At 29.4% G+C, this 11,984-nt stretch overlaps 1 protein-coding gene across 1 annotated transcript in view; it reads right to left on the bottom strand.

The window, feature by feature from the left end:
• The window catches only part of LOC108772022 (Kv channel-interacting protein 4), a 33,640-nt gene extending 22,951 nt beyond the window's left edge, over positions 1 to 10,689 (bottom strand). Inside the window, exons 1-2 of the mRNA XM_018537466.1 lie at positions 10,380 to 10,689; positions 8,490 to 8,810 (exon numbers count right to left, since the gene is read on the bottom strand). Of these exons, the coding sequence (XP_018392968.1) occupies positions 8,490 to 8,810; positions 10,380 to 10,689 (631 nt within the window). The remainder of the gene's footprint in view (positions 1 to 8,489; positions 8,811 to 10,379) is intronic.
• Positions 10,690 to 11,984: the final 1,295 nt, after the last annotated feature.

Here is an 11,984-nt window from a genome sequence, read left to right as displayed (position 1 = left end):
CCCCCCCCCCCTCTCTCTCTCTCTCTTTCTCTCTGCCTCTCTTTTTATACTCTGTTCTAAAACATTTATATAAATACTTCCTTCAAATAATAACATTTTTCTTTAATCTTTTAAATTATTAAAAAGATATAATAATAAAAATTAAAACTTTTTAATTTTTATTTTTATCTAATATTATATTAAAGAAAGGAGTATTTTATAAAGATTTTTTAAGTATTTTACTAAATGCTTATATCACAAATACATAGATATAAAAAAAATATATAAGTTTCATAATACATGAAAAGTAGACTATAAATATTTAAAATTTATTGCTGTCAATATGAGAATTGAGTATGTAAAACTTACAAAATGTATAATCCTGACATACCTATCGTTTTCATACGTTGTTGCTATATCAAAATCCGATAAAATTTGACATAACTTTCCTGCTATTATTTCGGTTCTTTTTTTTTCAATGTACGGTACATCAATCGATGTGGGTATATAAAGCCCGGATTCGACGACACATTGCAGTTGCGAATAGAAACCTGAGATTGAATCGCAAGATTCAAACTCGTGTCATATTGCAATCGTCCGCTGTAGTGTTATATCACACGGAGATTTTAATCCCGTAATTGATTCTCAGATTTTAGTATCCTATTGTTGTACATTATTTATTTGAAATTTAAGAAACATATGTTTAATGCACAATAAATTTCAAAATTGTATATAATTTATATTTACAAAATGAATTCATAATTTCAGAAATGCATCAAATACATTGTGCGAGCAGAAACTAGATTTTAGTGTTGTATTAAAAAGTTTAACAGTATTTATTTTAACGTTATAATTAAGTTTCAGAACAAAGCATTTAAAATAATAGCTTTATTAGCCAAAGGCAAATTCGTAAATTTCATAATACTTTGTACTGGAATTTTGTAATCGCGCCGATTTTTACATACATTTGAATGGATATCTACGAGAATAATAAAATGTATAGATCGCGCGAATATATATATATGTACTGCAATTTATAAAATTCCATAGAATATGTAAATGGTAGTGGTGCGCTTTATTTCCCGTGGGACAGTTCTTTTTATTCCTGAAAAAGGCCGTCGAACTTTTAAGAAACCTGAATGCAGAATGACCTTCGACGTAGTAAAGCACAACGTTTATGAGACCGGTACTAGAGCGAGATACGAGCAGCCACGATGTGCTGAAGAGATTTTGTAAAAATTGCTCTTCCTTGTAGTTTGAAAGCCATCCGTTCTATATCTCATATATGGTTCATGTAATATTTATGAGATTTCATTCAACGTCACGACGTTGTGAGATCAAAGATGAGGTGAATTTTCGAATCGCTTGTCAACCTGGCAATCGAAGCAGTATACGACGGATTTGCAAACTATATTTCACAGATATTGCTGTCACTGAAGAATTGCGTTAATATTAGAATGTAACATTCGTGTATTTCATTTTTATTATACCACAAAAAAGTCTAAATAAAAAATTTTCGTGCAATTTATCTGACTAGGCATGCAGGGAAAAAATATATGAATTCTTTGATAAAATGAGGACAATGAATGTATGCTCAGGAGAATGAAATAGCATATATATACATACATTTCTTCTAAAATGATTTAAATTCTGGGATTACATTTATAAGAGAAAATTTTGTAATACAAAAAGCCGTGAATTTGCTCGTATAATGTATAATTCATTTATTTTATAAAAAAAATATAAATATTATTACACAAATTTACAATGTTTTATAAAAGATCATAAAAGTCAATATAATGTATCAATTTCAGTAAGACTTTGAAAATTAAATATTAAGAGAATATTCCCAAGTAAAAATTCTTCATATAAGAACACATTGCATAAAAACATACATAAAAATATATAATTATGTACAAACTATACTGTTTTGTAAAAGAAACAGTACGATGATGATCCTTTTAATTATTTTTTATATTTTCCCATTAGTATTACTATTTATTTTATATCAAACAGTAATTTTATAAAAGAAAGAAGGATATATGGAAAATTTTGTATGTAATTATATATTGGTATATATTTTTTATATATATTATATGTTGTTATATAAAATATTTTTATTGGAGCTGTTAGACTTGCATGAGAAAAATATTTTACTTTACATGTTATTGCTTTCTAAAAACAAAAGAAATATATTAAATTAGCGATTTAATCTTCTCGTGTTGATTTAAAAAAATACTAACTAGAAACTAAAGAATACTATATTATTTAAATAAAACAATTTTTCTATAAGCAATTAATTGTTAAAATGCACATCTAAATGGAATTTAGAAATTGAATAGAAAAAATATAATAGTCAATATATATATCGTTAAAAAAGCATTGTTAGACTTATGCGATAAAAATATTTTGCATTGTATTTTTAAAATAGAAAACGAATTTTCGTTATTTCATCCTCCGATATAAGCGGCCTGAATGAAGTGATTTGACAATAAATCCCTTCCACGTGGTGAAACACTGCCGCGCACAGAAGTGCACAGTGGAAATCGAAACGCATCGTGCATACGATAGCCTGTTCTCATAGGAAGATCAGAGTGGAAAGAGAGATATTTTTGCACTGCTTCTACATATATACATAGAAGCTTACGTTATGTTTTCCACAAGAGAGGTTACAGAAGTTGGAAGGTGGGAAAGTAATCCAGTGTTGGAATTTAAATCGAATCGCCTTGTTCCGACAGCACTGGATTTCTCAGATTCGATCTACAGACAAATGTGACGCATGAAATAAAGAGCAAAAACGAGACACATCGAAAATTGGTGCGAAATTCTCTCGCGAGCGAAACGATAACAAATGTTCGGGAAGAGAGCATCTGATATGTATTTGTATTATACAACTTCAGTAGTTTTGTTGGGAATTTATGACAGTATGGAATCAACTTGTAACAATAATATGTTTGTGTTAAAGAGAATTTTGTAAATTTTCACTGAGAGAGAGAGAGAGAGAGAGAGAGAGAGAGAGAGAGAGAATCGTTGTGTATGTTTTTAAAAAATATTTTTTTAATTAAAAAAATTTTAATTTAAAATTTCAAATTTTTAATTTGAATCATTATGTAGTAGTTATACAACAATTTATCATAATTCATAATAATATTAAACATAATAAGAACCATGCAACACATGGCATAAAATATTAATTTTTAATTTAATGTAAAGAAATCTTTCTCTTCATCGCATTCAACAATAACATGGTTCCAAAGAATTCTAGATATTACTTCTGCGTTATTTTCTCTAAAAACAACACGTCGACCATCATAGAAAGAAAAAAACCACCAAATTTAATCTAGACGTTTCCTTATTCCTCTGCTTTTTTGTGTCATATGCTCTTTAAGCAAAAGGCCGTTTGACCGAGCGTAAATAGGGTCAACGGCGAGGCAACATCCGTTCGATCCTACGTCTCATTCCGCACGATGCGATGATCTAGAAGAGATGAAGACCGAATTGTGGACTTCGATGGTTCCTCCTCTTTTCGAGATATTGGATCTGTGCGAAGGATGAAAGGCATTCCGCGCGGAATGCATCCGTTGCCGTTGGATAGGCAGGATGCACATCGGTCTCTGATTCTAGAGATGAAAGGCTGAACTATTGGAGTTTACGTCAATGTGTTCATCGACAGTGATCCCGCAGGAATCTATTATACGCTGGCAAATGAATAATATAAAGATGTTTGTAAATAATTCCTGAGAGACCGAGATAGGCTTTTGTATATGCGTTTTCTTCATAAATTATATAATTCTGACGTATGATTTAAAGTTTGCGCGATATATTATAAATAATGTATATAGTATAAATGCTAACAAATTATGAGAATACCCGTTACTTAATTATGTCTCTAAAAGTATAAAATAATAAAACATCTTGATTTAAACAATTTTTAATCCTTCCCTGTTTCATTATTACATATTACAATTTGTAAAAAATAAATAACCGTGAATCGTTCCAATATTCAGGTTTTTTAGGTTGAGCGAAATGGGATTTTGCATAATCAGATTAATTCCATGCGGTATCTCATATAGCCTTGCTTTTTTTAAACTGGTCACATCGAGAAGGGAATGTAATTATTATTAAGCAGAAATTTTATTAAATTTTCATGAACATTTTTTTATTAATGTGTGCCTGTAATAAATAAAAATTTTGATAAATAAAAAATTTATTATTGTAAACGTCATTTCAAATTTTAATAAATTGTTATTATTTTTATTAAAACAATAAATTATTCCACGATACATTATTTATTTTTTTTTTTATCTATAATTTTAAATAATTTTATATAATTTTTATATAAAACATAACAAAAATAAACGTAAATATATATATATATATATAAGTATTTAAAAACACAGAACAATTTTTCCATTTAATAAATATAAATTTTATGTTTTGCAAATTAGAATATTTATAAAAATAATTAATTTAGAAACAACGCGCGCGCGCGCGTAGTTTTCTTATTACACATCTATATAAATAAAAAAAATAAAAGCGTAACATTTTTTATATTATTTTATTTTAACAAAAAATATTTATATACACATAAAATAGATATATAAAAAACTTTTTAATAATTTAATAAACATTTTTAATAATTCTTTTATCATTAATATTACTTTTTATTCAAGACATTTTTTATTTCAAATCCCATTGAATGATTTTGATAATATAAATAACTTTCTTTATGATTAATTATTATTGTGTTTATATACTAAAGTTCTTTTTAAGCAAAGAATTCATTGCTTATTGAGAATGCTCACAGTGCTCAGCTAACAATGTAATACGTGACTATGACCATTTTATGTTACAGAACCATTCTATCGCCATTTTCGCTGCAATATATTTTATTCTACTTCATTCAAATGCAACCGCGATCAAACAAAACCTCAATTAATACATACGCGGTTGAGTGCAATATAAACCATATATCGTTTAATATTTGACTATAGTGTTGCATGATCTAAAATATAAATACAGTATTGGCGTACTGGAATCACATGTTTGTAAGTATGAATTAAAATATTAAAATAGATGAAAGATATTTTTTAATCTCGCTATACTATCTTCTTAGGACTAATAAATTAATGAAAGTTTATAAGATAAAGAAACTATCATGATTTTGGACGTTATTTTTTTACGATTTAGATAATGCATCTTGGCAATCCAAAATCATACGCGTACACTATACCAGTAATTTATTTATTTAACTGTTGTTATAATAGATACAGAAAAATGTTACAAATATAATAATATTAATAATTATTAATACTGTTTATGTATAGGACATTAATGAACGTATATTAATTATATGTTTCAGTTTAACATAATTTGTTTAATATGCATGCATTTATTGCGTGAAAATATATATTGTATACATATATATATATATATATACATATATATTGTATATATTTTCTGTATAAATACAAGAATTGCATTATTAATCTAAATTGTGAATTTTCTAAATCTGAATTAGTGGATTATTATCACTAATTATGGATCACTGATTATCCAGTGGCATACTTGGCACTAGATAATTAGTGAAGTTTAACTAAAAAGGAAAGAAAGGTTAAACATTATATACCTAAAATACTAATAATTGCATGTTAATTTAACTAATGTCACTAATTAAATTTATGCACTAAAACAAGGTTAATTGGATCACGTAATAAGGGTTAGTTAAGTCAGGGATCTCGCATTTCATTTACTGATTATTAGAAGCATACTTGGTACTGATATCAGTGATTATCCACTGATTCAGATTTAGAGAGAAAGTATTTATAAAATAAATACAAACAATTTCTTACATTTTAATTTTTAATGTTCTTGAAAATCGAGGTCGTTTATAAATTTTCATTTTTTGAAATATATTTTAGTAGATAAGAGAGAGTAAGAAGATATATTAATTATACACGCATATTATACTGCATCAATGTATTATGCACAGATGTAAAGAAGTTAATTAAAAATTATCTACTTAATCAATTAGCTAAATTTACAAAGATGTAATGCATATACCAAGCCTGTTTTTACAATGCTGATGGGATAAATGTGTCATTTCAATAAAGTTACGGTTCAGAGCAACCGACAGATAATAAATGCAAGGCAAGCGTTTGCCAACGGTATTTCACTGTCTTCTCACTGATACGTCGTATGGATGACGACGTTGGTTCCAGATATTTCTCTCATAAATTTGTTTGTGAAAATGTAATTTGCGGGTGAAACCGCACCTGGACTGTATGAATTTTCATGAAGTTGGCAACCCCGAATCCCGAGGATACGTTGCGTGGATATTCCGTCAGTCTCCAGAGTATTGCGTGATGAAAATACGCCTTTGGCGACTACGGGATATGTGAAACAATAGCATAAGTCATAAGCTAACTGTGAAGCTACTTGCTATATGTATAATAATATAAATATTTAAATTATATAAATATTTGAGAAATGTTAATTAAGTTAATATTTTTATTTCTTTAACGGATTATCAACAGATATTAATGACAAGGTACACTATCATATGTTTTTATATATTTTGTCAATTTTTATTAATTTTTTTTGCTCACGCGATTATTTGTAGAATATCGCAAATTTTATACAATTCGACTTATGTCCAATGTCTTCACTTCCAGATAAGTTACAGATAACTTAATCCAGGAGATATCTCCATTGTATTCTGGGAGATATCTTCTGGATAAAGATTATCTAGAGGTGAAGAAATTGAGCATTATAACGATTTTAATTGCGTCTCTACTATAACATTGAGAATGACATGATCGGAGTCGAAATGTTTAAAGTACTTCTTTTGTAGCTATATTTATTATTATTATTTGAATTAAAGTTTTATGTTTGTTACATCGTTGGCTCTTTTTGAATTGTATTGTTTAATATTTTTAATCTAAAAGTGTCCTTGAATAATATATATGTCGCTTCATGTTACTAGTCTTTTTTGATATGGTCAAATGGATATACATTTGACAAAATATTAAAAGTCGTAAACTGTCGTAAAAAGTCATAACAATGTCGTATTAGTATCTCAAAATATTACTTATAAATACAAAACAAAACAAGAATTAGGTACAAGCGAACGAGAAACGCGCGGGCGTATGAGTCACATATATCAGAGCCCTCATTCGTTAACTTCAACCTGCTATCTTGCAAAAACTACTTGTCAGACGCAATTTTGCACAAAAACAAAAAGTTATTTTTTTTTAATCATAAAATATCACGTCTTGTACTTCGTGGGCTCGAATTTTGAAACACCCTATGTATAAACAATTTAAGATATCAATAATGTAAATATCACTTTTTATTTCATTAGTAAAAGGCTGATAAATTAATCAAATATAGGATTGTTAACTGGTCTAGTTTATTAAATCCGAGTAAGGTTGATAAAGAACAACGTAGTTTAATGAGAAGGTAAGCAAACTACGTAGGTGCAGATATCATGCAATATAGATGAACCAGTAAAACATGTGAGTAGCGTGCAGTGTTGGTTAAAGTGTCAGGAAAACCCTGGAGGCTTTCACGTTTCACGAACAAGTACGTGAGTCACTCTTTTACTGGCTGTCCAATAGAAAACAGTATATAAGATACACTGACATCGGTTCATCGAATACGTTTCACATTTATAAAACGTAAAATGTTATTCCCATATGATTTCTCGATTCTTGACTCATTCGAAAAGAGAAAAGTCGCTTCTTTCATAGCATTTTCATATATGCGCATATAGAATTGTCTTTTATTTTATTGCTGCCGGATACATTCGTTTATATTAATAATTTTGCATGTAATATTACGATCTATGTATACTTAAAACATAAAATAGAATTAAAGTATAATTGAACGAAGGGTTTAATGAACCTATCAAACATTTTTTAAATTAATGTCATATTGAAGAGTATTATTTTAGTTTCATCTATAAGAAAGAAAATATATAAGTTTAAATTTTTTGGAGTATCTCATTATAATAGAGTGAAAATACTGCCATTATTGAAAAAGAGTAAAAATATTTACACTTTTAAATAGAAGTAGTAGATTGTTACTCTTCTTTTTTTGGAGTGAGATTTCACTGTTTTAAAATGAGATTCTCTCCAAAAATAGAAATAAGATTTCTTTCTTTTAGAGTGAATTTCATTCCAAAAAATCGAGTGAAAATCTACCACTCTTGAATAAAATTTTATTCAAGAATTTTTATTCCTTTTCAATAATAGCAATATTTTCACTTCTTTGAAGTGAAATTTCACTTCAAGAAATTTAAAGAGTACAATTCTATTGTACTTTTCTATTTTTAATTTTTTAAGGATAAAGTTTTCAGTAACTGATATACATGTATTTATATCAGTGGTTTCCAGTAAATAAATATTTAACAAAAAATTCGTTTCTCTCTCTCTCTCTCTCTCTCTCTCTCTCTCTTGTGTAAAGTATAACAACGATTTTCTACATTAATAAATCTGGGACAAATATACCTAGGGCGAACTTGACGCCGGTCCAGGCTTGCCTCACGTAGTTGATTAACCTCCTGTAGAGAGGCCTTGGTGGTCTCTTAGTGGAAGTTCCCTCCTCACCGCTGTCGTTATCCAGCGTTCCTGGCGGCGGGCCTACGCCCGATAGGGTGCCAACTTGATTCCTTTTGCCGAGGATGTTCACGACCTCCCGCAGCCCAGGCGCAACGCCCTGCAGTCCTGGTGCGTAATTCGCGGGGGCGACGCCGGAACCAAAGAGGTTCGCGCCGCCCCCGCGACCTCTGCCACGTCCACGACTGCTGCGACTCCAGACAGTACTACTGCCTTCGAGAGTTTACGACGTGATCAGATTTCGATAGTATGATTTGGCAGTCCATACTTTTTATAATAAATAAAAAATTGAACACCAAGATGAGATCAACTGTCCCATTTTTATATTACTTGCTATACATTCAGTCATCAAAATGACACGTTTATAAGAAATTTAAATTTCATGGTTTATGATCATACGTTATTATTGTTCCTTTTTGCAATTTAAAGATTTAATTATTCTAAACAAAGGAAACCTGAATATTAAAAAAAAAAGATGTAACTCATAATACGGAAAACTTTTTGAATTACAATTTTTAAGCTTGAAAAATTCATGATATATCAAATGACGAAGGGAGGTTGTGTTACGACGTAATATATAGACGTTCTCAAGAGTGTTATTTGCTTTAAAAATATAACGCGAATGTATATCATATTTTACGCGTAGATAATTAATGAAGACGTTAGAGAATTTTTAATTCTCAAAGATAAATTTATATATAAAATATGAAATATTATTTATAATTTAACAATCACACAAACAAATATTAAAAGCGATAATGTAATTAGAGAATTTTTAATTCTCAAAGATAAATTTATATATAAAATATGAAATATTATTTATAATTTAACAATCACACAAACAAATATTAAAAGCGATAATGTAATTTTTTTTAATTAAAAATATTAAAATTTATTCAATTAAAAAATGGAAAAATGTCGGTTAAGAAATATAAGAATAAAGATAATTAATAAATTTCGATCGTTTTTTTTTGCAATGCAAATTAAAATAAATGAACGGTCTATATCGAGCTAAATGAATTTAATGCTGTTCTTAAATTTTATAATATAAGTGAGAACATAAAACTAAAATGTTGTACGTTTCGGAACTTTATTCAACGATTCTTACGGATGTTTGTGTTGTTGGAATTATGATATTTTCTTAAGATGTGTGATGATGCGATACAGATATAATAATTATAGTTCGGATTGATTTTCCTGTTCTCAATGCGAGTGTATTGTAAAAGCATGTGAGACAGGATCATCCCTACAAATTCGTCCGATCGAGTTGAACGTAGATGTTACAATCAGTTACATTATACGTCATGATACAATCAGCGTTGTAACATCTACGTTCAACTTGATCGGACGAATTTGTAATGATAATCCTGTCTCACATGCCTTTACAATACACTCGCATTGAGAACAGGAAATTCAATCCGAACTATAATTATTATATCAACATGTTCGCATCATCACATATCTTACGAAAATATCATCAATCCAACGATACAAATACGATCTGTAAAAATCACTGAAGAGGAACCTGAAGTGAGTTTCGAAACGTACGACACTTTAATTTTAGTTTTATGTTCTCATTTATATTATAAAATTTATGAACAACATTAAATTCATTTAGCTCCATATAGACCGTTTATTTATTTTAATAAAGATAATATTATATAAAATGTAAAAAAAAGACTTATATTCAATTTTTTTCTTCAATGCAAAATATTATTTTTCACATTTACTTGGTATTCGATTTTTTTATTTTTTATTTATTATAATAGAACGCCGTAATACCTTGGCGCTTTTTATAGGAGGGGAGTCCCACCACGGGGCCGCAACCCCCCGCGGTTCCTGCGACAGAAGAGCTGATGGTGGCAAGACAGGGAACACCCCGACCGCCACCCGTTCGACGTTCCAAATCACGACGCCTGCTACCTCCTCCGCCTCCACTGCCACCGCCACCCCCGGCGGACAACACCACGACGGACCCAGAGGTACGTTTGCGTGGCTCTCTTCCCGCGGAGCCCCTTCTTATCGACGAAGGCCCCGCTCGTTTACGTCGCCGGACTCGCCACAGACTTCCACGGGGAATTCTGCAAGGCATTTTTTGTATAGAATCGTCGCACTCGTAGTTAGGGCCTAGCTCTTGTGTCATTTTTTTTCTTTTCGTTTTATCAACAAAACTTTTGCTTCTTTACACATCAATATGTTTTCGTCAAATATATTTTTCACGAGTAAGTGTACTTCTGCTGTAATTTTACGTGATCCATAGGATTTGTTATAATTTTATGTAAATACGCGCTGTTTCAATATAAGCACTTTTAGAATGTAATATATTATACAGATTTTTTGTTCGTTTTCGTGACTCCCGGTGCGGTCGATTTCTCAATATAGGAGCTGTACGTATGGACGTGCAGTGTCAGCGAATTTTCTTGCTTTTTCCGCGCTTCCGTCTGCTTCTACCAGAAGCGGACTTTCCGGTCAGATACACCTGCACTCTCGAAATTCACGTCAAATGGTCGACAATTTAAAAAAATCGCAATTTAGAACGGAAGAAGCTCTCTACGCTTTAATCCATTGCAATTTTAATGCACGATTTTTTTTTTTTTACAGAGAAAAGCTTTTTATTCAAAGCAAAATTTTTAATCATACGCTATTAGAGGAGAGTTGCTAAATGCAATTGCCCAAATAATATTTTATATATCAATATTTTATATTATTAGTTAATATAAACAATAGTTGTAACAAAAATGTAGATACAAACATATTACGCTTTGTGTGTACATAAAAAAATCATGTACAACTGATGTTAATTTATAATCAATTTATATGTAGTCAATAATAATAACATAATCATACAGTTTTAATCTAAATTTTTATATATACATTTATAAAAGAAGGTTTATTATAAAATATGTTATAGTCATTATATATGTGCATATTTGTATAATTATTAGAAAGATTAAATTAAGATTTTTTAATAAAATATATCCGAAGTCGCACTATCACAAGGTAAAACTGATAATTAATAATAAAACTAATAATAATTGACATAAATATATAAATGTCAATCGTAAAAAACATTTTTAATCATTTTTATTCGATACTTTCAAAGCAGATACGATTTAAAAGACTAATTATGTAAGTTGTACTTTACAACAAATTAATTTAATAAAAAATTAAACGTATAATAATAGGTGAAATCAAGATACAGTTTCCAATATTTTCGTATAAGTCAATGTCAAGTGGAAAATATAATAAAAAGGTTTAAGTGGTACGGCAACTCTTCCCTACTAATATTACGTACATTAACTTAGTACGTATACTAGCAACTACCTTATATACAGTTGTGACTTGATGGTTATTGACGGATCTGCCAATACCTTATCAAAGTGATAT

This window comes from Cyphomyrmex costatus, unplaced genomic scaffold (genome assembly GCF_001594065.2).
Source record: "Cyphomyrmex costatus isolate MS0001 unplaced genomic scaffold, Ccosl1.0 scaffold173, whole genome shotgun sequence".
Lineage (NCBI taxonomy): Eukaryota > Metazoa > Arthropoda > Insecta > Hymenoptera > Formicidae > Cyphomyrmex > Cyphomyrmex costatus.
Note: the sequence above shows the minus strand (reverse complement) of the source record. Positions and strands in the feature narration are given on the sequence as shown.